General features: G+C 41.6%; 1 protein-coding gene across 1 annotated transcript; it reads right to left on the reverse strand.

Annotated features, from left to right (window-relative positions):
• Positions 1-275: 275 nt before the first annotated feature.
• Positions 276-27,366, reverse strand: SLC26A4 (solute carrier family 26 member 4). Its single transcript, XM_083463454.1, has 21 exons — positions 27,130-27,366; positions 26,108-26,281; positions 25,806-25,945; positions 25,302-25,412; positions 23,522-23,706; positions 22,043-22,207; positions 20,412-20,564; positions 19,789-19,871; positions 18,531-18,678; positions 16,480-16,593; positions 15,274-15,351; positions 14,976-15,071; positions 13,091-13,197; positions 10,748-10,817; positions 9,982-10,074; positions 9,106-9,201; positions 6,950-7,180; positions 6,213-6,267; positions 4,044-4,189; positions 2,888-2,968; positions 276-2,318 (listed from the first exon to the last, which is right to left on the reverse strand). Exons 2-21 carry the CDS (start codon positions 26,266-26,268, stop codon positions 2,295-2,297), a joined length of 2,337 nt encoding a protein of 778 aa, XP_083319580.1. The 5' UTR covers positions 26,269-26,281; positions 27,130-27,366; the 3' UTR covers positions 276-2,294.
• Positions 27,367-27,404: the final 38 nt, after the last annotated feature.

Below are 27,404 nucleotides of genomic sequence, written 5' to 3' on the forward strand. Positions count from 1 at the left end.
AATATACTGACAGCTTTCTTCCTTCAGGCTGTTAAATGAATTCAGCAGAACCATTAATTGGAATTTGTTTTCACATAATAAGGCACTTGTAAGAGTGGCGCTTTTTTTAGATACACATGTGATAGGTGGCCTAAGAAATCTTGGCTTTTGATCCTCAAACCACACACAAAAAAACACTATTCACTGACACAAAATTCATGCTGTTAGAATGCTCTGTGATTAGTTGCTCTTTTGTTTATCTCCAGTTATTTTTACTAGCTGTACATTTTTTAAAAAAAGTATTACCAAATCAAAATTTTAATCCGACATTTTAAGTTGGCATAATTGTACCGAGAACTACTATAACACCATCATTATATGCCCTTTACAACAGACTTCACCCTAAATGCTTATTTGCTCATGTAGCTCCATTTAGGGACATGTAGGAAAGTAGTATTTCATTCCAGATATATCATAAATGATTTTTTAAATAGCAGAATGAATATTTGTTATTTGCTGGAATATTGTATTGATTAATGGTTAAAAGAGGCAGGGCTGATTACAAGACTGAAGTTATGGGTAGCCACACTGCAGCATGGGTGCCACAAGAACCAAGAGTTTGTGGCACACCTGAGCAAGTAAATATGTGCAGTTGCCCTCCATGAGTTGGTACACAAGGGGCAAAAATACACCAATGCATGGAACAGCACAATGGGAACGCTAGGTATGTACCATAACAGTACAAACTAGAAATGGAACTGCCTTATTATTTGGATTTGACTTAGAACACACTTTCCAAAAAGATTCGCCACTGCTGGTTTAAACCATCCAAGAAAATAAATGATTTGAACATCACCTGAGACTGCAAGGCATATCCTGAACTAATGAGTTAAAGGCATCAGATCACCAGCTCAGAAATAAATGATTGGTGTATCCCAAGCATTTCTATGCATACTTTTGTGTTAGCAACTTAGAGCCCACTGTTGCTCTCCAGGAAAAAGATTCCTAGAGCTTATTATTGCATTCTTTATTTGTCATAAATAGTGTTGCCTTTATGGCAGTAGCACCTAAAGGTAGCCCTGAGAAATAGAGACATCACAGTCGGCTTTGTAGTCTACAAACAGAACCTTAGAACGTAATCCTAAACAAATGTGTGCTCAGAAGGAGTCCCACTGCACTCAGTGATGCTAACTCTCGTAAGTTTAGGATTGCAGCCATAATTGTCTTCCAAATCCAATGAAGATGGACAAGAGGCACTTAAGAGATTGTCTCTTTAGGTCAAGAGAAAGGGATCTAACTATGATGGCTTCTACCAAGAGTTTGCCATGGTTCCCACTTATTAAAACGGAGCATACTAGGGCCAGTTACCTGTCAAAGTTCCCACTTGCGATTCCAATCGATGCCCTTTGCGGTCTTGGATGGATGCTACAGCAAAGTACATAATGAAGAGAGACTTTGTCTGTGTGGGCAACCCTGTGTGGAGGACCTGTGCCACTATTTATTGCAGTGCCCGTTATATATAGACCCAAGAGACCGATTCATAAAACCCCTGTTTCCAAATGGAACTCACCTGAATAGGGTGGAAAGGCTGCTGAGCGATACTGATGACTTTGTAACTTATAAAGTAGCACTCTATGCGTTGGCAGCTAAGAAGATCAGGAGGAAAGAACTAGATAAAATAGTGGTCAACTGCAAAGGGGATTCAGATATTTAATTTGGCACATTTTACTAGAGAATCTTCTGCTATTCTATTTTATGCAGCAAACAATCTTAGTAGTTGTGACCAAGGTTTATTTTGTATGTGTGGTGCCTGATGATTTTTATGGTTATTGCTGTTTTTCCTTTTGTTATTTTTCTGAATGATGCCATGGCCTATGGCTAGCGCAATAAAAGTCTATGATGATGATGATGATGATGTCTTTCAAATTCATATCAAGGGTTTTTTTGTTTTCTTTCTTCTTTCTTTCTTTCTTTCTTTCTTTCTTTCTTTGCTTCTTGTTTTCGGTTACGTACATTGGAATAAAATTAGGACACAAATACAGTTGTGTGTTTGTCCTCCTCACTTAGAAGCTGGGAGCCAGTTTTGCTATATCTGTAATGATCTTTCCATTTCCCAAGTAATTTAGATACAAATTTACCAAATAATGTTAATCAAGAACACTATGTAAAAAGAAAAATTAGAGTCCGAGACACTTGTAGCATAAGATAAATATTTTCTTCTAGTGCAAAGTAAATTGTTTCAATGATAAATATGCTCTTAATATTGCTTCCGGTTTGCCAGAGTTCACAGATATGATAAATTCAATATCCTTCCTTCATGAAGCAAGCCTGCGCATAGCCTGGTGAGAATTTTTTTTAAAAAGAATGAGAAAAACATTATTTCTGAAATGACCTTCTGATTTTCAAAACTCTTACAATATTACACGCTTACACTATATTGTATACTTGTACTATATTACAAACATACAAATATATGATTTCCCCCAAAGAATCCCATAAAAAGTCTCTGTTGGATATTCCTATTAAACCTGCTTAAGTTTGTGGCGTACATTAGCCTTTAATTACTCTATGACTGTGAAAACAATCTCCAGAAACATCCCTGTAAGCAGCTCCATAGAAGTGAACAGAAGATATGTAGAAGCTCCTGGAAGATCGTGGCCTCTGAGATGAATGAGCTATTTTAGACAAGCTATAAAGCCAGAGCCATTTCCCCTGCCCAACTGACAAAATTAAACCTCAAGGTCATCACCAAGGCAATATTGCAACCAGCTAGCATCCCCTTGGTACACAGGTATCTAGATATAAAGTCATCTGGTGTGTTTACTAAACAGGCCCTGTATGTTTTATCACCATTTTATGAAAAGGGGGGGGGGGGAATACTTATGCTTTGTACTAAAGTAAAACATACCTCTTCCTGAACATCAAGCTCTTCATTCTGGTTTGTTTCTGTAAATTCTATTGGTTCCTTTGACTCCTGCATTAGTGAAATCTGGACCAAAATGTTAAGAGTTGTTATGAATGTGTAGACAGGAAATGTACCACAATGCAGTTGATTAAGGGACTAAATATAAATCTCTGATAAACTTTTCGTTAGTTATTTAATTGTATGAATATATCGCATCACAAATCCAGAAGCATCCTGAATGATTTGCAAGAAAAACACAAAATACAGAATAATTTCAGTAAAAGAATACAAATATAAAATAGTGAAAGGGTTCATCCAAAGAAAAAGAACAAAAAGCAATCACTGAAGCCTTCAGATGAAGTTATTAGGAGCTCTGATGTCATATCTTTTTATTCCCTAAATATGACTTTGCTGACCTGGTTAGGTTTGCACAAAATCAATAATGCCAAATGCTGAATCCATTTTCATGATTTCTAAAAATATCGGTGAGCTATGGGTGAAGTCTAAGGGATTCATTTATTTAAAAAACAAACAAACCATGTTGAATCCAAGGTTTTGGAGACAGCAATAACAAACAATATTGAAGTAGCTTGTGATGACAATACTATCAATGGTATGTCCACAAGATTGTAATTGAACTGGTCCTTAGAGGCCAACTAGAAGAAAATATTACAGAATGAGGAAGGGTTCCTCATAAAGGTTTGCAACGTACCATCTGGAGTAGATAGATAAGTTTTATGACATTCTTATACAAAGCACGCATTTATCATACAAACACTTTGCACATTTTTAGGTAAGCCAGGTATAGGTTTTAAAAATAAATAATAACTAATGTTTTCTTTGTTGAACAAGCCTAGTTCCTTGTGGATTTTGGCCTTTCCTATAAAACGAGGTTTATTTAAAGTGGCTTGGATTCAAGGGTATGAATAAAACGACATTTGCACTCATGCAAGGTGGGAGTCCTGGCCAGACCCCTTGCTGCCCTGAAGGGTCCTCCGATTCAAAGGACAAGGTTTAGAGGGGCATTGGGGTGAGGGGCTGCAATTCAAGGAGGAGGTAAGAAAGCTTTGTTCTATGAATGGAGCTCTCTATTCACAAAAGTTAGGCTACAAGCCAGTACAAATAAATTAATGAAAACCAAGTTATGTTTGCTCCCTACCTTTTCAAATATAGGATCCTGGATGTCTTTCTGCATGCTCTGATTCTGTATGTGGAGTACGGCATCATGTACAGTCAGGAAAAACATATCCTTTTGAATGGCATCATCAAAAAATGCACAGTGGTCCAGTGTTTTGATAATGTGCTCTGAAGAGTTGAAAACAGCAACAACAACCAAATAAAAAGCAAATCGCATACTCAGATCTACCCTAACATCACTGTGTGCAGAACCTATTCAATTTCCCCCCCTTTTTAGCAAAATTATAAGTTCACAGCCAACCTCCTCCCGCAAAAATAAACAAACAAATAACCAAACAAACAAACAAACAAACAAACAAATAATCTCTCTCATAGTATTTTCAGTGTCTCCTCATCCTATATGCATCAAGCTGTTCTTACTGTATTTTATTAAACTCACACAAAAGCCACAATCAAAGACTAAAAAGAAATGTTCTTCTACCCCATATAATAATACATATGGATTAGTAAATAAGTTGGTCTTTACAGGACCCTTATACAAATCTTTCCATAGAAAAATAAGCATTTACAGGACACTCACAACTTAAATGCATTTAACTTGTGCACATTCAGTTTTACACAACTGGCAATAATAAAAAAAAATTTTTTTAAAGGGTGGGCACCCAGGGGAAAAACTTTGGCAATCCCACTTGCCATTGCACATAATGTGTTTTGACTATGCAATATGTGATTCTGGCTTTAGGCACTATTCCTGGAACATAATTCCCATGCAAGTTGAGAGCTTAGTAAAGGACCCCTGACCATTAGGTCCAGTCGTGGCCGACTCTGAGGTTGTGGTGCTCATCTCACTTTATTGGCCGAGGTAGCCGGCGTACAGCTTCCGGATCATGTGGCCAGCACGACTAAGCCGCTTCTGGCGAACCAGAGCAGCGCACGAAAACACTGTTTACCTTTCCGCTGGAGGGATACCTATTTATCTACTTGCACTTTGACGTGCTTTCGAACTGCTAGGTTGGCAGGAGCAGGGACCGAGCAACGGGAGCTCACCCCGTTGTGGGGATTCGAACCGCCGACCTTCTGATCGGCAAGTTCTAGGCTCTGTGGTTTGACCCACAGCGCCACCCACGTCCCTAGTTGAGGGCTTACTGTATGTTAAAAACCCTAATCTGTATTGCAGGGTCTATCTCCTTAATGATTATTTCCCCAATGAGCTTAGTAATTAAGTTCCAAAATTCAATTAGTATCAGGCATTTCCACCAAACATGTATGTGCCTCTGACACCGCTCCCTTTCCAACAGTCATGATAGGCTGCAGACATCGTGTGCAAGATCTGCATGGGGCTGCAGATCCCCTTGTACGATAGTCAGTGTATCTGCTATTTGTCCCATGGTGAGTACCCTTTGGTAAATAGCAGTTTGAAGATTATTTTAATCAGGAAAACATCAGAAGTATCCCTGGTCATTTCTCACTGCCATGGTCCTGGTTGGATTCTGCCTCTCCCCACAAACTGGTGGCTGTTAGCAATCTTTTCAAAACAACAGGAGATCCAGTCACAGATGTCCAGACTTCATGTCTAATTTGGTTCTGAGAGTGAAAATATCCCTTTCCAAGCTAGCAATGCAGCAGTCCCTAGTAGAGGCTGTCTCCTTGTTTCCCTTCTGTTGGTTTATCATTAAAATGCTGTTCACTCCAACTAGGTCTGCAAAATACTCAGTAATTACCATATTTTTCTGTGTATAAGCCTAGGTCCCCCCCCAAAAAATGTCAAAAATTAGGGGCCGTCTTATACACGGATAGTGCTGAGGGTGGACTGGCGGTTGGTTGTTGCTGCAAAAATAAGGTGTCTTATACATGGGAGCGTCTTATAGACTGAAAAATACGGTATGCAGAATCATGAAGAAACCCACACCTCTCTATTATATGAATGTGAATCTGCCTTCAACCAAGTCAAGCTTTTGGTCCAACTAGTCCACTACTTACTCCAACTGTCAGAAGTATTCAGTGGCCTCAGGCAGAGAACCTTCCCAGCCTTGCCATATGAGTCCTGTCTAAACCAGTCCTTTCTACCAGGAATTGCTAGGCCAATGATGGTGCATGCAAAGCATGCACTCTGCTATGCAGGCTCTGCACTTTGTTTGCTACTCTGAATGAACGCAGTCCATTATTAGCAAATGGATTGATATCTGTTTACCTAAATGTGATGCGATGTACACTCTCACATCAATCCTTTCAAATTCTTTGACAATCTGAAAAGAAAAAGGTTGGGGTTATCTTAAATGTATTCTCAAGGACATTTTCTGTAAGTAGCCTGTTTCTAGAACTGATTGACCCCACATTTCAGCCCACAGTTAGTGTAGAACAAAATATGGCTCTATTAGGGCCACGCAGGCAATTAGGACTTGTTGAATTGTGTGCCCAATTCACAACTGTATGAATGGTCTTTCAGAAAGTAAACAGCAGGTGTGGGGACCATACCTCAACTGGAAAGGAGAGCTTTTCCTCCATTGCAAATTGCAGGTGGAAGGAGACAGTTACTGTGGATCAACGTTAGAGTGGGGAACAAAGAGTTTAAGCCCCTCACTCCTTCTCATAGTTACAAATTGAGGTTCAGTCCCCACACACCTGCTATTTACAATTTTAATAAAATGTATGATTGCTTTCTTTGACACCATCACCACCACTATCTGTTTCATCCCATGCAGTGATTAAGGCAACTAAATACTCCACAGCAACAGAAAGGGCACTCGGGAGCAATTGCGCTATTAGCGCATCTCACCATTCCACAGGTCAACAGGAGCACCAACCATTTCAGCAAGAAAAACCAACATATTGCACATGAATCACAGAATGGTCTAGCAATCCCATAAATTCAAATTATTATGTTCTTTAAAACTTTTTTTTTTTAGTAAGATGATAAAATATTCTTACTGTTTTCATAACTCTCACTGCTACTACATCCATGAAAGACACAGCTCCAAAGTCGAAAATCAAACTGTGAAGAGACACTTTGGGAACATTGACTTTGACAGGGAGTTCTGCATTCCAGTCCACCTGGATTTCTACTTCTCTAGTTGGAACATCAAGGTCTTCAGGATCTTCTGGGTCCTCATCAAATTCAAATGCTTCATTAGTCCTACCAGAATCGCTGATGATACCATTCTGATTTATAAAAAAAAAAATCATAGTATATCCAGCAAAATTTTGATTAACAAACAAAACTGTAGACTCCCCCCACCCTAATAAAATATTTTAAACTGTCTTTCAGGTTTTCTTTATATATGACCCGAATGGGCATTGGGACTCAATATTGAAGCCACAATTATTTAACTGTCATATTGTGTTTATAGGCACACATCATACACACAATTGCATAAAAGAATTACATTTGCTATACTGCATGCCAGAAAAAAAGGAAAACAAATCATTGGGCTGTTTCCAACATAAGTTAGTCTTCATTGACTTAAATTCATTGATTCCAGTGGGCCCCCTCTAAGCATGACATAGTCAGAAACAACCTGTTATTTACACAAACAAGCTAGCATCAAATTCTGTGCCCAGAAAAAAAAAATGGAGATATAAACGTTGAAATTCTCAGGAACGTAGATCCTTCACTGTATTCCAGTCTCCACTATGCACAGGTAGATGAGCACAATCCTGACTCTATTTCATCAGTTAACGAATTGTCATTGAACATATACAGTACAGAGAGGCAAGAACAAAGCTCAGGAAAGGCATTAAGGCAGCAAAACAACAATATAAGCTTAAAGTGGAGAATTGCCTAGCCGATTACAACACGAAACAAGTGTGGCAGGGACTGCAGCATCTAACCAACTACAAAGGCAATACAAGGAACACGGTTAAGGCTGATGATGAACATCTTCTTCGCCCGCTATGAGGTAGAAAAATCAAGTATCACGGCTCCTGCCTACCAGCCTATAAACTCTCAGCAACTTATTCTATATGACCATCAAGTGACCATCAAGTGGGACATGGTGTCCCAGTGCCAAAGAAAACAGCAATTAACTGCCTAAATGACTACAGACCCATTGCATTGTATGGGGGGGTGGGGGGCTCGTTTAATTTCACTGTACACAGGTGGTGTAGTGACAATAAGGGTTTATTTGTTTATTTTTATTTATTGACCAGATTCCACTCTTGAACCAGCCAGTAAAGTTGAGGTTGCTGATCCTCTCACTTGCCAGGTTAGAAAAGGGACCTGCTCTTCTATTTGAACACTATCCACAGCTCAGTTAGTTGGGTCTTGAGGATCCGGGCTACCTACATATGTGTCTAACACTGTTATCCTATGCTCACATATCTGGGAGCAGACATGCATAGGCCGAGTTACCTTCTAGCTCTGATCCTAGATTCTCTAATTTAACCTGGTTGCCTGATTTGCTTGCTCCAGCTCTTGTAGCACTGTAGCAATGCTCTCTGTCTGTCTGCCTGCCCCTCTGTCTCTGTTCATTCCGCCAGAACTCCCTGTTTTTCTGCTCAAGAAAAGCGTAGTGAGTAGATGTTGTCCAGAAAATGTATTTGGTAACAGAGTTGGTCTCTCTCAGACGACACTCCATTTTTATACCAACAGAAAACACTAGCATAGGTTATGCTAGTCACAGAGCATCTTCCTGGCAAGATCAAATTTCTGATCCATCACCTCCCATTTAGATTTCCTGCTTCCTGTTACAAATATTAGTACCGTATTTTTCGCTCTATAAGACGCACCAGACCACAAGACGCACCTTGTTTTTGGAGGAGGAAAACAAGAAAAAAAATATTCTGAATCTCAGAAGCCAGAACAGCAAGAGGGATCACTGCGCAGCAAAAGCAGCAATCCCTCTTGCTGTTCTGGCTTCTGGGATAGATGCGCAGCCTTGCATTCGCTCCATAAGACACACACACATTGAACCCTTACTTTTTAGGAGGGAAAAAGTGAGTCTTATAGAGCAAAAAATACGGTAATTTCTTGCTGCATTCTTGCTACATAAACAAAATAGGGAGGCAGATACAAAACCAGCGCTTATATTTCAGGCCCGTTGTTTATGTTTGAACCATGGAGTAAAGAGGGAATAATGATACTTTACTTTGGTCGCTTTCAGTTTTCCCTTCTTGATTAGCTTCTGTATCTTCCTCAGAGCCTTTAGCCTCTTGTTATAGACCCGCATGGCATCAAATCCCACCTGCAGAAAGCAGAATTGAACAAATATATTCTATTATTTGTGTTAATGGTAAGCTGAGAGGGGGGAAAAACACTGGCCACAATCCATTGAAATCAATGGGCATTGTCTTTAAAAAAATTCCATTGCTATCCCACCTTTCTTCCATTATGGAATTCAAAGCAGTATGCATAATCGAGACACTGACTAGATCAGACCTGCTTAGCTTCAGCAAATTTAACACATCCTGTTTCTTCAGACTGTCCCTGGTGATTCTGCCCTGTCTTGTTTTTAGAGATGGACAAATCACTATTTCTGGTCTGTGTCAGTTTTGCAAGTAGTTATTCAAAAGTCAATTCACTTCCACATTAATCTGTGGATTTTTAAAAAAAAGAAATCTGTATGGAAGTTCATATTTAAATAATACACATCATATTTTTCCATGTATTTGAGTAAAAAAATGAGTAAGAAATTATATTTTTTGAATAAAAATGGATTGTCTTATACATACATACATACATACATACATACATACATACATTAACAAAGATAGTCACAATGAGATCTATAGTAAAGATACAAAATATGCATTTTGGTACATCTTTGAGCTGAGAACTATATCATATAAATTCACAGGTGCGTGAAGTCTGAAGGATAATTAAGTGTTAATCGCTACATTAGTCTGAGATGTGTGAATCAGGTCATTTTGCTTAAGATGCAGGCCAAATGAAATTCTCCTGCATCCATACTTGGATTGTGGCTGCTGCACATAGGAAGTGTTCAGAAATATCACAGGCTACTCACAGTGGATTTGATGCTGCTTCTCAAGCCATCAATGTTAGCATAAAATATTGGACTTGAAAATTTGAGAATCTTCACTCCTTCTGGTTCAACAACCTGTTACAGAAACCATTTTTCAGTTGAAATGAGCATGGATTTGTGTGGGTTTTTCTGCCACTCTGCTAGTGCCGGGCTGCTAAATTGACTCCTTTCCCCTTTTGATCCCTTTTAACCATTCTGTTAACATTATTACTTCCCTGTCAGCCTACCTTTCACCTCTGTCTACATGGGCTCCTGGAATACCACAGATCTCTTCTCAGAGGTCTGTTGCAAAGTCATCAGGAGCAGTTTTAACCACTGAAAGGTTACCAGAAACTTGGGGGATGGGTCCATTTAGGGGATGGGTTGGCCATTCCATCACAGTTGCTGGTACAAAAAAGTGTACTTTATTGCAGAAGAAGGATTCTAAATATTTGAAGAATGAGGGCACCCCCCGCAACTCTTTAGGCGGGGAATCTAGACGTTTCTCCACTCAAATCACAAATCATGGTGCAAAAAAAAGTTGATGCAAGCAATACCACTTCATCTTTTGCAACAATGCCCTTACTTCAGCTAGCTAGATGGATCACTGCATTCCTACCCCATCCAGCAAGACTTCCCTTCCTCACTATAATACTTGAACAATCGAACAATTGCCATCCTATCACTGCAGGATAAAGACTAGTAAACCTCCAAGCAACTCTAAAAAAATAATAATCTGATGAAATATTAACTTGTTAGAAAGTCTTACATTTTTGTATTCTTTGATGTTCTTATATAGGTCTGTGCCAGGAATGCTGCCAAGGCTACCCCAGGAAGGACTGACAAAAGCAAAACAAAACATTGATCAAAGTACATAACCTAATGTTAAATTAATGTATTATACAGAACAGTTTGTTGCAAGTAAACATTGGCTGAACTGCTATTAATTACTTAATCTGTAAACTAGATAGCAAGACATGGAAAGTATTAAAAAAAAACTCCTTACATGTGAATTGACAAGGACTTACTTATTTTAGTAGTGGAATGGTTCTTAAACCTGATTTTATGAGGACAACTATTCTGGCTTCCTTGTTGTTTGTGGACTACCACGTTGTCTTACTTTACAGCCAGCTATGAGGGAGGATCATGAAACACTTTAGAATTAAAGCTCAACCAGGGCATTGATCTTCTGTGATCATGATCCAATTTGTTTGCACAAAACACGTAGAGCAGCACCCATGTTTCTTGAGTCTTTTTTTTTTTGCCCCAGTTTACACCTCCAGCAAAATCAAGTGGTAACACTTTCCCTAGATTCTTCCACTTTGGATAGGTGTTTGAATGCTAACCCATAAAAAAAAGGATTTATACCCTTCTCAAAGACACACAAATTTTCTTTGTTGTTATTATTTTTACAAATGATTCACCCCAAGATCCCAGGTCAGGTTGCAACAAATAAAAGTCAATATTAAAACAGTTTGAAACAACTTAAAATGCAATTTGTTGCAGTAGAGAAGTATTAAAAAACAAAAATCCTCAACATCATCTAAAAGTAGAAAAACAGATAAATCTTCCCAAAGATACAGAAAGGTGACTTTGATTCTGCAAAATGCATAAACTGTGCCCTAATACTTTGCTTTATTTACACAGCTCAGAGTTTTTTCAAAACAATTCCCCACAACCTGGTACCCTCCAGCTTGAACTCCAACCTGCCCAGTCCAAACCAGTGCAAGCCAATGGTCTGGGATGATGGGAGTTGTAGTCCAACAGTACCTGGAAGCACCACATTGAGAAGCCTGGTTTAAAGCATCCATTACAGCCATCTGCCTAGCTGAAAAATATGCAACTTGTAATTCTAAAATGAGAAGTGGTGTCATGTTTCTGTGCCCCTTAGGAGAACATTAAACCACTGGTATTTACGTAATAATAAGTTATCAATTAACTGGACAGTATAATTTTTGCCATGAAGGAAGTATGCCTTCCTGAGCTCTGTGGTGGGATCCAACACGATCCACACTGACAACTCAGACATCCAAGTTCAGCATCCTTTAACAATTAACTCTTAATTTTACCATAATTCTCAGTCTTTATCTCAAATAATACTTTCCCCGGCATCCTCCAAAACAATAGAGCCACTTCAAGTTTCTAAAGTGTGTGTCAAAGCAATTGAACTAATTGTTGACTTCCATTCCTTTGACACCCCCTGAACTTTCTTTGAGCTAGCCTAAGCACGAAGTGCTTTAAATTCAGTCCAGTCCCCCAAATACTCCACCTAATCTTCCTTCATTTACATTGGAGATGGGGAACTTGTGGTCCTAACAGGTGTTGCTGGACTCGAGTTTCCAGGCAGCATAGTCAACAATGAGGGGTGATAGGAGTTTGAGCCACAACACCTGCTCTATGTCATGAGCAGAATATGTTAACAACAGGAATTCTTAAACAAGAGCAGCCAATGCAATGGAACAGTGCAGGGCTGCTGCCCTCTCAACAGCAGTAGCATCACCAGGATGAGGCAGGGTGGCAGCAAGGACAGAGCTGTGCAACACCGCTGGAGTTCTGAACTGGCTTTGCCAATGCAGCTACGCTGCCCCAACCTCACCACCACACTGCCTTGCCCTGATACAAAGATTTCTGGTACTAAAATGAATCTGTTATGCATCACAGTGGGTCATCTCTTTAGAATGTAAAAGTTCTTCAGCGTTTTTCTCTACGATTATCATTGTAGCCTCTAGGAGCACTTCAAAGAAGACCAAATGTCAACAGCGGTACCAGAACAGAACAGATCTGTCTATGCTTTCTTTCAGGAGCTTACTGTGGTTTTGACTCAAACTATTTACAGCCTGTTGGCCTAGTTCTGTCTGCACTATTCCAAATTATCATATCTATTTATGCATTTTCTATTTTCTCATTCGTAACGGGCTATGGGGCGTGATTTGTGCGGCGTGATTTGTATTTCATTTTCATTTTCCAATTTTAAAACTAGTGACACTGTTTGCTTGCAATAGCAGAACAATAGTAACTTGTGTCACTCTTCTTCTTTTGTATTCATTTATTTACTTGTCTTCTTGGGAGTGCAATGGCAGAAACTGCCCCTGCCTATATAATAGTTACTTACAATTGAACTCTCAGGACAACCGTCAGCAGTGCAAACACCAGACCAGCAAGTAACCCCAAATCTAGTCCCAGAATGATGGACGCTATACATGTGAAAACCCAGATCATCTGGAAAAGAAAACACAAGAAAATGGTGATTTCAGCCAACCACCGAAAGTAGACTTTTGTAGAGCAGAGAAATGTAAAGATGTGAGGAAGCAGCTGGGGGAGGAAATCTCACATGGGAGGAAATCCCACAGGCATGGCAGGGAGTGTTATTTCAGAGAGAATATGCAAACCATGCTTCTAATAATAATAATAATAATAATAATAATAATAATAATAATAATAACAACAACAACAACAACAACAACAATAATATATCCCTCCATACAGAAATCAACCATGCAGAAAGGATTCTAATCTAGCCTTCTTACTAATTGGTTGTTTTTCTGTGTATAGTGAATTTTGTTTTATACAAAGGAGTCATGTGAATCTCCCAGTGCCATGCCCAGTCTTGACTTGTAGCCAGACAATGACTCATTGGAGGATAAATTGGACCTTCAATTGACTGAATACTTGAGGGATCTAACAGAGTCTGCCATCACCAGTCCTGAAGGAATCTGTCCGGAACTTCCTCTAAAGGATCTTCTTGACGGACCCTCAGGATGGATTCCAACCCAAGTGTAGGGTTGCCATATTTCAAATAGTGACACTCCGGTAATGCACCCTCACTTTGTCAGATTTTTTTTGCAAAATCTCCCCCCTATTTTTTTAGGAAAATTGCCAAAAAATCAACACTTCCAATATGGACTGCCATACACCTGGGGTTTCCTGGACATTTTAGTTGTTTTTTGAAAATTCCTCCAGGGCACCGTTTTGGGCAGATGACTCCCAGCTATGTTCAGGAAATTCTGGACATATGGCAGTCCTACCCAAGTGCAAAAATGTCCCCGGTGGGGTCTGAGGTAGAGGTCAAGCCACCCCTCACAACCCTTTAGAGCAGAGAAATCCAAGCATTCAAGCCACTGTCAAAAGTCACTGTGCAGCTAAGGTCTCCTTATTAAGAAGGGTGCTCTCTAAGAGGAACAGATTTCAGAACAGCCTTAAGCCCCAGCAGCAGTGGGAGGCCAGGCTATATCAGCCCGTACACTGAGCTTCCCAGTTGCTGGAGCAACACCAGTTTCTAGATCTCTGATCCTGAAACTTACCTTGTCTACACTGGATGAGTTTTGTTTTTGTTTTACTCAAACCGATTGCTTGTACCTAAAGCTGGTTTTGTCTTTAGCTGTTTACACACCATACATTTAAAGGACAGCACTGCCCCCACCAAATAATCCTGTGAACTGTATTTTGTTAAGGATAACTGGGAATTGTAGCTCTTCGAGAGATGAACTACAGTTTCCATCATTCTTTGCAGGAGAGGGAAGTGCTTTAAATGCATGGCGTGTGTACAGCCATTGGCGATGCATGCTTGGCTTAGCCTATCATTGTCTTGGCAATCTCATAGGGGAGGCCTTTGCTTCAGTGGATTGGGCCTTGGGGTGGCCCAAGGTGTTTTGACACCTGAGGCAAAATGCCCCACTGCTGCCTCCTGAGGTGGATGCAGCTCAAGTACTGCTGTACCACACCAGTGAGAACTAGGTCTATGTACAAACATCAGAGGAAGAAGCCACAGGGAATTGTTTGTCTCCTGAACCCTCAATGATTTGGAAACCTGACATAGTAACCAGGGGATCCAGCACTGCACATTGGTGCGTTTGTTCTATGCAGGACATTATTCCCACCCCCACCCCACAATGACTTGAGATTCTCAATTATTTATTTATTGTGAATTAAAATGAAAAGCAAAGGGTAAGCATTTAATTCAAAATATGAGTTGATGGTTCACACGTTAAAGAACTCACAGCATCTGCCTTGCTCTGCCTCCACAAACGGGGTACATCAAATATTTGCATGAACATCCCTTTCAAGTTGGCAATGACCACAGCTGCCAACACAGACTGCAAAGAAAGAAAGACACATTAACCTGTATTGTTCAAGGAAAACACGGGCAGTATGTGTATTTGCATGTTAGTCTTTGTGTGTGAGCAGGAACAGGAAGATAGCAGGGGAATGCTTTCTGTTTATCAGGAAGAGGACTAAAACATTACTTAAGTTTATGCACCCAAAAACGGTGTGATGACAAGTGCAATAATAAAATACCTTCTGCAAAGGTTCAAGCAGTTTCCCCAAGGCTACAATGGCAATCAGTACGATTCCAGCTGAGATTATTCCAGCAATCTGAAAAAGATGTTTTAGATAATAAGGAAATAGAGTTTCTATAATGTATGTTTTTTGTATAACAGGCTTTAGTAGGCTATTTATTCTTATTATAGATTGTGGGTTGTTGTTGTTTGGTGGGGGAGCACAGGGACAAGTTCAAAAGCAATTCAGTTACCATAAGCAAGTTTTTACCTAAGTGGTATAGTGGTATTTTTTTTAAAAAAGTGGATGTTTTTAAACTTTCTTTCATAGGGGTATGCCAAATGCAACAGCAGAGTCTTGTATGCATTTTAAAGTCCTTCCTAGCTGCAGCTGCTTTCTTTTTAAAGTACTACTGACTGACTGTGAATGTGAACTTGCGGTCATCTGATTAGGTAAAGGTAAAGGGACCCCTGACCATTAGGTCCAGTCGTGACCGACTCTGGGGTTGCGACGCTCATCTCGCTTTATTGGCCAGGGGAGCTGGCGTACAGCTTCCGGGTCATGTGGTCAGCATGACTAAGCCACTTCTGGCGAACCAGAGCAGCGCATGAAAACACCGTTTACCTTCCCACTGGAGCGGTAGCTATTTATCTACTTGCACTTTGACGTGCTTTTGAACTGCTAGGTGGGCAGGAGCAGGGACCGAGCAATGGGAGCTCACCCCATCACGGAGATTCGAACTGCCGACCTTCTGATCGGCAAGTCCTAGGCTCTGTGGTTTAACCCACAGCGCCACCAGTGTCCTCCAAAAAACCCAGGTTCCTACTTGAGACGGGCCCCGCAAACTTTCATTTGAAACCCCCTTAAGCTACATGCTCACTTAATACCTGAGTGATCAACAAAGCATTCAGATGACTGCCCCCACTCCCAACATCACTGTATTTAATCTGGGCTCAGGGATATTATTTATTTATTTATCTATGGAGTTCCTATTGCATGCAAGTTAAGGTAATACCATTCAGGTACTATAGTCTTCTCTTAATGTGCCCCCTTAGTTTTATGTCAGGGAAGCTGGTGTCCAGGATGTCAATGAAACGTTTGGCTTTCCGTTCAGAAACGCTACCCACAAAATCACTAACAATGAGATTTCGAACAATCACTGTGCGCTAAGCAATACATGGATTAGAATTGTCTTTATTGTTTATTCTCATCGAGCGGAATTACCTGGGTTTTCCCACCAGTGCTTTCTTGGACTGCTGTGCGGGACAGAGCAGTGGTGGCAACGAAGCAAGAGAAGGCCCCTGAAAAAATATTGCTGATCCCAAAGGCAATAAATTCCTAGAAGGTTAGAAGATCTTGGTGTTAAAACAATATTTTTCCTAGAAAAAAAAAGCTTTCTCCTACACAGTGGCAGAGCTCCATGCTCCAGCACCGGGGGCAGAGAACAGGCGGGGGCGGTGCGTTCCCCCTGCACTCCTCTTCCTCTGCCAGTGCTCCTACACATAAATATTATTTTGAACTGTAAATTGGGAATCCAATTTCAAAACTGAATCAAATGAAGTTGTAGCTGAACTTTTATGGTACATTTGAGGTGCAGTAATTTTTCTTAATAGCGTGGAATTATCCAACAGCGTACAAATCAATATGGCTAACCTGATCCAAAACACCCACCCACCCCACTCACACATGAAAACAAAGACCACCACAGCCAACCACAAACGAACAACCACACCCTAGGCCAACCCCAACCTCTCTCACCACCAAAGGAACACAAGTGAACAAGAGAGAACCTGCACAAGCAACGCTGACACCAAACCCCACATATAGTAAGTAAAATAGAAACATTGCCACCCCACCCCATCCCATCTCCCTCCACCTCTTTCCCCCTTTTCTTCCTAATGTCACAACAAATGAAACTGATTTGTAAAAACGTTACATGGGGGCGGGAATACGAGAGAGAGAGATTGCACACACTTTTGTAAATCAAGAAAATCTTTAATAAAATAAAATAAAATAGTGTGGAATTATGGAACAAGTTCCTTTTTAGGACTTGACCAATGGCAGAGCTCTGTAGGCTTATGCATAGCTGTTCCTGGAAACAGACATATAAATGTAAAGACACAGCTGTTAAAGAAGAAACAATGGGAAGAAGAATAAAAAAAAACCTAATTGCCTTAAGAAAAAAAAATATGCTTGGCAATTACAATTGTTTAATTTGTACTTCACCTAGTTCCAGATACAATATATTGAATATTGCCATAGAAATAGCCTTCATACCATCTCAGATATGCATTCTTACTTACTTCTCAAAAAAGATAGCAAAGATAAATGCTCCATTAGAAATCTGGTTCAAGCAGAATATCTAAAAAATATATATATGGAGAAAGAAATACTTCTTCCTAGCAGCTAATGGGAAAGTGAATTGCATAAAATGACAGGGCAACCAAAATGATCAATGGGTGGAGCAATTCTCCGTGAGGAAATGATGCAGCGTTTTTTGTTTTTTTTTTAGTTTAGAGAAAATACGACTAAGAGGTGACATGACTGAAGTTTATGAAGTTATACATGGCATGGAAAAGTGGATAGAAAAAGAGGTTATCCCTCCTTCATGGCACTAGAATTCATGGATATTGAATAAAGCTGAATGTTGGAAGATTTGGGGATCAGGGAAAATAATGTACTTCATCATGCAGCAAATAGTTCTCCTGTGGAACTCTATCCCACAGGAGGCAGAGATGGTCACGGACTTGGCTGACTTCTAAAGAAGATTGGACAAATAATACAGAGTTGGGGAAGGGCTCAACATGGGTCTGTTATTGGTACCAATTCCATGTTGCTCTCAGATCTAGTTCCACCCTTGATGAGAAACACTGGTGCCATCTGTGGGGGAGTCCTGGGTGCCTGGGCATACACAAAATTTTGTTGGGACCTTCCTGAAGCTGTGATGGATCCCATTGGGCCTTCCAGAGGCTGCTGTGGGTCCCATTGGGCCTCTTCCTGCTGCGTGACATCACACACATGCCATGCACGTGATGTCATAGGTGTGCGCCGGGCACCCACAAAGTGAGGCAGAATCCGGCACGCCTTATGAGAAATAGTCTACTGCTCATTTAAATCTGACAATTGAATTACTTATTTTCCTAATAGAACCACTAAGTTACTTCACCTATAATCACCACCACAATGGCTGAAAAATAAGTGTACTCCTCTCCATAAATAAGATTCAGCTTTCGCGTCACAGTTTATGAAAAGTAAGGTACTTTGGTTTCACATACCTGATTTCCATCAATAGCATAGTCGTATTTGGTTGCATAGACTTTGCCCACGGACACAGCTATTGCATAAGCAACAATGGCAATGGAAAAGGCAGATGCTATCATGTCTCCAAACATGCTGACCGCTGGAGGTTCGGGAGGCAAAAACCTATATATAAAAAAGGAGGGAAATATATGTATGACAACTATGACTAACAAATTATTATGATGGCATTTTTCAACTCTATAATGAAACAATTTAGGGAAGTGGGGATGTAACCCATTGGTGCTTCTCCCTGCAGTAAACAGACAATATTTACTTGCAAAATTATTTGTTGCAAAATACGTTGTATATTCTTCATTTAGTTGGAGAGCCCCAAAAGGCAATAGCCACTTGTAACATGAAAGTCCTTCGGATAAAATGCATTACCAACTGTTCATAGTAAATGTGCTTGCAGTAATGGCACTTGTCTATCCCACAGCCATGCCTCCATGTGTTTACCCTACTGCCTGAATTATATGCACCTGTGTAGCCAACAAGCACAACTATCTAATAATGTTATTCTCTCCATCCAGCCAAATACACCAAACATGTCTTGGATTCACATTGGGTGGAAACCTTAACAATTTATTTGCCAAGCTGCTCCTTTTTCCCGCCCCAACACCCCAGCCTCTGCATTTTCTCTTACAGCTACTTCTAATATTTAACCATACACAGAGCAGGGGAGGGGATGTGAAGATTGGACCTGGTTTTGTTTCACCATATGTATATATTCATTGTGCAATTCTACCAGCTGGAGTTTAGCACATGATGTAGTCAAATTGACTCCACTTTCACTTGATACATGACTGAGCTGTTTCCCCCTCCCCTACATTTGAGTACATCTGTGTCAGCTGGTTTGGGTGTGGTGCTAATAATGCCAAGGTTGCAGGTTTGATCCCTGTCTGGGACAGCTGCATGTTTCTGCATTGAAAAGGCTAGATCAGGCATCCCTCAGCTCGGCCCTCCAGATGTTTTGGGACTACAACTCCCATCATCCCTAGCTAACAGGACCTGAGCTCAGGGATGGTGGGAATTGTAGCCCCAAAACATCTGGAGGGTCGAGTTTGGGGATGCTTGGGCTAGATGATCCTCAGGGTCCCTTACAACTCTACAATTCCATGATTCTATGTAGATACAAAATTATGTATGAAGTGGCTATACAGTTACTATTAAAAACTGAGCCATTAGTGTGTCCTTGAAATGTAGCTGACCACCGAATGAACAATCTGCACTCACCCGCTAGGAATAGATTTAACAATGCCTGCATTGTACTTTTTCTCCAGGTCAACACCATACGAAATGCCAGCGGCGACTATTGTCTAGAATAAAAAGAAATAACATCATGTTGTTGTTATGAGTTCAGGGTGTTACACTGACTGCCAGACCACTCTCATCCCTGGATCCAGCAAGTGTTAATCAAGGCTTCTAATTCTTGGAATAGCCTAGCTAGCTTCCTGACAAGGCGATAGCCTGGGTGATGAGCCATTACAGTGGATTAAGGGGATTACGGTGCTCGGTGCTCGGTGGCAAATGGGTGGGGCCCCCTCCGTGAGCTGGAGAGAGAGTCAGAGAAACGTTTGAGAACAATGTCTGATTTCTTTTTGAATCCAAGGCTGCAGCTATGGGAGAACCAAGACCCTTTAGGGGTGTTAATGTGCAAATAAACCATATATCATAAAGACACTGCAGTCTCCACTGTGCCTCATTCCCGAAGTAAACGCAAACCCTGGGTAAGCACTTGGGACCCTTGGAATCTCACACCGCTTGGAGATTGGGGTGGATTGCGACACTACGAACAGAGAAAACAGATATTCTTCTCCTGTCAATCAAATCCCTTGAGCTTAAAGTAGTTGGCTTACCACAATCACTTCTATAGGAATAGGAACAGGGATCTTGTGTCTGAATCGATCGTTTATTTCCTTGACTACCATACAAATAACGATGGTCAGCAGGCCAGCAATGAGGTCGGCAATGTTGGTTTGTCCAATATTTTTAAATATATCAATAAGGGTCTAAAAATAAAAAAGACAATGTGAAACGCTGCCATTCAGTTTGAATAAACCACATTCTCATCTAAGGTCCCATCTGCACTATTCACTTAAAGCTGTATATTACCAGTTATGACTTTACTGGGAAGAGTGATTGGTTGTCAAACCGCTCTGTGAACTCTGTAAGAGAAACAGGGATCGCCTAACATTTCTCAGTATCCTGAACAAACTAGGGCCACCAATATTTTTATAAGGGAAAGCCATGACTGTGGTATTATACCACCCTCAATGAAATAGTGCAGATGGGACCCAAGACACAAGAACGATTACAGGTTGAGGAAAGCTCAGAAACTAATATCTGTCAGCTACTAGTATCTACAGCTGCAAATACTAAAAAAATACAAGAGCCAAGGCTGCAACCCTATACCTGGGAGTAAGACTCCTTGAACTCAGTTAGATGTACTTCTTAGAAGACAAGTATGTGATTGTGTTGTGAATCTCTTGTGTTTGTATGAGTGTGTTTATCACCTTATATACGAATAGCAAACTCATTACAGTATTTGTGTATGAGTGAGACCAAAGCACAAGCAAGTGGTATCACAGTACAGTGGTACCTCGGGTTACATACGCTCCAGGTTACACACTCCACTAAGCCAGAAATAGTGCTTCAGGTTAAGAACTTTGCTTCAGGATGAGAACAGAAATCGGGCTCCGGCGGCGCGGCGGCAGCAGGAGGCCCCATTAGCTAAAGTGGTGCTTCAGGTTAAGAACAGTTTCAGGTTAAGTATGGACCTCCGGAACGAATTAAGTACTTAACCCGAGGTACCAGTGTATTGCGGGGAAGCCCAAGGCTTGCAGAAGTACAAAAGAAAATTAGGAGGGGGGAATGTAAGATGGAGAACCCCATAAAACTGTTCAATGAGGACTGAGCATGCTCAGCTGGCAGGGGGCAAAGCGGGCATGGCAGGTTGACCAGAATCCCAAAGACAAGTGCTCCAAAATGCAACATTGTGCTGCAAGTCCCACTTGTATCAGGTAACAGCAAACCCAGGTCCAAAAAAAAAAAAAAAAACAAATGGCTGTGTAGCCAAAAACATATCAACATGTTTGGGAAATCCTAAAGTCTGAAGTAGAAGAAAAAATATTCAAGGGAAAACTCAAGGGAGGAAAACCAAAACTAAGTCCAAAACAGCCAAGGAGGAATGAGTAGGCACACTGGTCACAGAATGATGACTAGCTGTTGCAGGAGGCATAGAAAACGGGAGGGAGGAGGAATGTAGTGGAGCACCCTGAAAGAAGATATGGCTGGCTGAAGAACTCCACGCTGCAGCATTTTGTTGCCGGCTCCACTTGTATATAAATGCATACAATGATCTAATGGCTAAATTAACATCCACTTGGCTGAAACGCTAGCTCCAACAGTCTCCTCCCTCAACAGTCATCTATAGCAGCCGTTCCATCAGGCCAAGCGCAACCCCCAGCTCAGCAAGACACACACTTACATAGATTATGGAAAGGACCCCATTGTAGTTTTGGGTTGGGACATTTAAGACTATCTTCAGCTGTGAAACGAACACTTGAAAGGCTGCAGCAGTTGTAAAACCCCCGACCAGTGGATCAGCAAGATATCTCACAATAAAACCAATCTGAAGAAATCCGAACACTAGCTGGAAAAAGAAGAAGCACGGAATAGTTTTATGAACAGTTAGAAAGCATTAGAATAGCCCACGATTTTAACAAAATTCAGGATTTAGCCACCTAACATAGAATGATCAAGACTCTTCTTTTGTCTGTTTTAATCTCTTAGCTCCAGTTTATGCAATTTATTTATTTATTTGTATTTTGTTGTATAAAAACAGTAAGGATGAGCACTAAAGAAACAGCAAAAAATAAAATAAAACAATAAATAAACCTGCAGCATAGAATGTTCTCACCATTTAAAAATTGAAAGTCTAGGAAAATATCAAGATTTTCACGTGGCACCAAAGACAATCAAGTGGGTACCAGGCAGAGAGACTCCCCAAAATGGGGTGCCACAACTGAGAAGGCCCTGCTCCCAGTTTTAACCCACTGCCCCTCTGCCCATTGGGTCACCCAGAGGAGAGCCTCCAATTATCATCTCAGTACATGGCCAAGCTGGTGAAAAGATTCCTCCATGTATCCTGGTCTCAACTTGTTTAGGACTTAAAAGTACGGTAATTACCAGGATGACCAGCTGTATGGATTTACATGAAGGCCTTGCTTGTTGTTTTTAAATAGATTTTCAATAGTTCTTTTCTCTTTTAATGGTCTGGCTTTCCAACCTTTAAAATGATCGTACTGAAATGCAAGAAGACTAAAAAGCCATTTTTTTCCTGGCTGCAGGAAACAAGATACAAAATGCAAGGCTTTAATCCCATGACATAGGTAAAGGTAAAGGGACCCCTGACCATTAGGTCTAGTTGTGACCGACTCTGGGGTTGCGGTGCTCATCTCGCTTTATTGGCCAAGGGAGCCGGCGTACAGCTTCCGGGTCATGTGGCCAGCATGACTAAGCCGCTTCTGGTGAACCAGAGCAGCGCACAGAAACGCCGTTTACCTTCCCGCCGGAGTGGTACCTATTTATCTACTTGCACTTTGACGTGCTTTTGAACTGCTAGGTTGGCAGGAGCAGGGACCGAGCAACGGGAGTTCACCCCGTCACGGAGATTCGAAGCACCGACCTTCTGACTGGCAAGTCCTAGGCTCTGTGGTTTAACCCACAGCGCCACCTGCGAATCCCATGACATAAAAGGATACAAATGCTTGGCATTCCCAAACTGTGCAGAACAATAAATGTGAGGCAAGCAAACTTGCATTCTACTTTATTATTTGAGTACATTTTGGCTCTAGTTGAGGAAAATAGTGAGTGTTTAGCATGAAGCTGTTTCTTCTATTCATCAGTTCTTTCATAAAGTATAAAAGCAGCAACATTTGAGACAGTTTTATCCAATCCGCTTTACCTGGAGAATGCCAACCAAAAAAGTGATGGTGCTGGCAATAATCACTCTCTCGGCATCTCTTGATGCGATATCTATAACTGTTTGGTTCAGCCCTGTCATGTTGCTGCTGACCATGTGGAATTTTTCGTCAGGCGCCATGCTCAGTACTACTGAGCCCACCATCAAACTGACCACTGGGAAAGGTCCTGTTGGGAATAATTTTATATATTTTACACAGCATTTCTTAACAGCGTGCTTCAAACGGCTAACAATAAAAAAACAAAATTAGCTTAAAATGTAGAAGCACTAAATTATACTAAACATCCAAAGCAATAATAAAACCACTGTTTCATGAGATCCAGAGCTGAGGGCCTTCTGGCGATTTTCTCACGAGAAGCGGAATTACAGGGAACCAGGCAGAGGGCCTTCTCAGTAGTGGCGCTTGCCCTGTGGAATGCCCTCCCATCAGATGCCAAGGAAATAAGCAACTATCCTACTTTTAAAAGACATCTGAAGGCAGCCCTGTTTAGGGAAGTTTTTAATGTTTAATGTTTTAATGTTTAATGCTGTATGTGTATGGGAGCGGCCCAGAGTGGCTGGGGAAACCCAGCCAGATGGGCAGGGTATAAATAATAAATGATGATGTTTTGTCAGTTTAAACAATCAGGGTGCTGCTCAGTGTTAGCCATACACAGAGCAGACCCCTTGAAATTAATGGACTCGAGTTGTCAATTGATTTCAATGGGTCTACTCAGTATACCTGAAGGAGCGTCTCCACCCGCATCGCTCTGCCCGGACGCTGAGATTCAGCGCCGAGGGCCTTCCGGCAGTTCCCTCATTGCGAGAAGCAAAGCTACAGGGAACCAGGCAGAGGGCCTTCTCGGTAGTGGCGCCCACCCTGTTGAACACCCTCCCATCAGATGTTAAAGAGATAAACAACTACCTGACATTCAGAAGACATCTGAAGGCAGTCCTGTTCAGGGAAGTTTTTAATGTGTGACATTTTAATGTATTTCTAATCTTTGTTGGAAGCCGCCCAGAGTGGCTGGGGAAACCCAGCCAGATGGGCGGAGTACAAATAATAAATTATTATTATTATTATTATTATTATTATTATTATTATTATTATTATTACTCGGAGAATGGCTAACATTGTCTATCACCCAAAACTACCACAGAAAAAAATGATTTTAGATCCAGATTGTCATACACATCATAAACTAGAGTCCTTGAGTGTCTATATTTTCTGCATTATTGTCACAGCTGTCTGTCATATAGAATTAGCAGTTAATATGTTGAAGTCATCATGCTGAGTTTAAAGTGCTTAACTATTGCATTTGGACCTGTGTGAGCCTAAGTGAATCAAAACTGGCATTGAACCTGATGTCTTGTAAATAGCTCTGCTAAGGAACAGTACTAACAAAATAAGAGATTACATACATATAATGTAGGCATCAAAGCAATTTCCAGTAGTCATGGCAGAAAGATAGCTCAGTTGGTAGCACATGAGACTCTCAATCTGAGGTTTGTAGGTTCGAGCCCCATATTGGGCAAAAATATTTCTGCATTTTGGGGGTTGGACTAGATGACCCTTGTGGTCCCTTGCAATTCTACACTTTGTGGAAAAATATGGATAAGTATAAAAGTCTACTCAAACACAATAAGAGGATGCCACCATAAAAGTATATTACTAAACTGGTTCCACTAAAACTACTGTCTGAGATATTCCAATACATTTGAATAAGTTTGACATTCTGTAATTAATAGTTGGCCGATAGTAACATGAGAAATATATAATTACCAACTGAGATGTGTCTTGATGTTCCCAAGAAGAAGTATGTCAGGATGGGGAAAAAAGCAGAGTAGAGACCATATCCGACAGGAACTGCAACCAGTAGTGCATATGCCAAGCCTGAAATGATAGAAAATAAAGTATTGTATTGACTAATCTTACAATAGACTCTTTTGATATCTACATCAAGTAGTACCTTTCTACACAGGCATTATTGACGTCTGTATTCCACATCTTAAACAAAGTTCCATGTACAAATAGGAGCTGTTCGTGTTTTGCAGCCCACGATTTCCAAGTTAGCCAGATTTTCAGCTGGATCCTAACTTATTTTGCTCCAAATGAAGTTGCAGCCCTGAACTTTTCCAGATTGCTGACGAGTCTTTTAAAAATGGTTAAGTAAATCAGGGCAGTGACCCACAACTGCAAGACAGAGTTTAGGCAACTTCATCACATTCTGATCCCCATCCCCCTCACCCTGTAATAATAGTAGGAGAAAGACTGGATCTCTCTTACCTTGTAAAGTAGCCACAAGTCCAGTACTGACACCGGAAATTATATCGCTGATGAGCCATTCCTTCACTCTGTACTTAGGCAGCCATTCCAAAATAGGGAACAAGGTCTTGGTTACCTGAATGGCTTTTCTTCTTGAACAGCTGCCAAGGACAAAATGTTAAATTGCTCGAGTCGTACTGTGAAATGCACCTGCTCCCCTGCCATGCCCACCCTCCTTCGATCCAGGATTCTTTCAGTTTTTAGGTGTCACCTGCCCCTGCCCCCCGCCACCAAACCGTGATGTATGGCAGCCGGTCAGTCACCTGCACGTTTTCTGGACTCGTTCCCGGAGTGTTTTGGGCACCACCAATTTCCTCTCATTCTCCTCTTGAAAGGTAGGCTCATTGTACACGGGCCGGGACACCACATAGCGACTGAGATCCGGGAGGGCTCCATCGCCTCCACCACCACCACCTGCGGCCATGTCCCTGCCCTGCCTACAGGTGGAAACAATGAAGGAGAAGGACAGCGTCCCCTAAGCACACGGTCTCCAGAGGCAGCCAGCCATCAAGGACAGCATGCCCTGCGAACTTCGCCCACACCTGGAAGAGCCAGGTGAAGCCGGCCTCTGGCAACACAAGCATCTTCCAGGGGATGGAGCTTCAGAGATGGCCGGCTCCTGCTCCTCTTCAGGGAGCCTCCAACCAGCTTCTCCCTTCTGGTCAAGGGAGCCCCATTATTTTGCTCTGAATGCTGTCTGACACCCCCCCAAAAAGACCCCCCAAAAAAGAACTCCTCAATCTGATCACTAAGGCCTCTGCTTCTTCTTATTTTCTTTCCTAAAAGCCAGAACATTCTGCGCCTCTGTGTGTGTGGGGAGAACAGCCTGAGCAACTTCGCCACATGGAGAGACACGGGTGAGCCATTCTGACGATATTCTGGCGCCTCTTCCTTTAAGGAAAGGGCCAGGGGGGAAGGAAATTCTGTTTTGTCTACTTAGGATATAAGCTCCCCCACCCCTCCCTCCCTCCCTCCCTTTCTTTCTTTCTCTCTCTCTCTCTCTCTCTCTCTCTCTCTCTCTCTCTCTCTCTCATCTCTCCAGCCCCTTTCTTGCGTGTCAGCCTGCGCTAGCCTCCCTCCCTCTCCGTGCGCCACAGTCTAGCCTAGCCCCGTCTCCCCCTAACTGGAGTCTCCAGCTGCTTTGGGACTACAGTTCCCATCATCCCTGACCGCTGCTTTCGCTAGCTGGGTATGACGGGAGTTGTAGTCCAACCGCAGACCACCCCGGCCTCCGCCCCGCGCGCTCCCTTCGCTCCCCTTCGCGTCCCGCCAAATCCGCGCTAACCGCGTCAGCTGCTCCCGCGCGCTCCGTTCCCACCGCTCGCCACAGGTAGCTGCCTCTTCGCCTCTGCGCGCGCCAAGGCAGCGCCGCTGTCCGGGTCCTGAAGCGCCGAAGAACCTCAGAACAACTTCTTCTTCTTCTTCTTCTTCTTCTTCTTCTTCTTCTTCTTCTTCTTCTTCTTCTTCTTCTTCTTCTTCTTCTTCTTCTTCGTGCCTTTGAAAGAAATACGCGAGCGCACCTCCTTCTCCTCACCTGCGCTCGCCCCCAGAGCCCCAGCT

This window comes from Podarcis liolepis (genome assembly GCF_965112155.1).
Source record: "Podarcis liolepis genome assembly, chromosome: 10".
NCBI classification, from domain to species: domain Eukaryota; kingdom Metazoa; phylum Chordata; class Lepidosauria; order Squamata; family Lacertidae; genus Podarcis; species Podarcis liolepis.

What these genes read in the sequence shown, in the direction of transcription:
- SLC26A4 (XM_083463454.1), bottom strand. Translation starts at nt 26,268, where the DNA reads ATGGCCGCAGGTGGTGGTGGTGGAGGCGATGGAGCCCTCCCGGATCTC. An exon ending in GAAAACTGAAAGCGACCAAA is followed by an intron (nt 7,181 to 9,105) that starts GTAAAGTATCAT and finishes TTTATAAATCAG; the next exon opens with AATGGTATCATCAGCGATTC. An exon ending in CAGTGAGAGTTATGAAAACA is followed by an intron (nt 6,268 to 6,949) that starts GTAAGAATATTT and finishes TTTTCTTTTCAG; the next exon opens with ATTGTCAAAGAATTTGAAAG.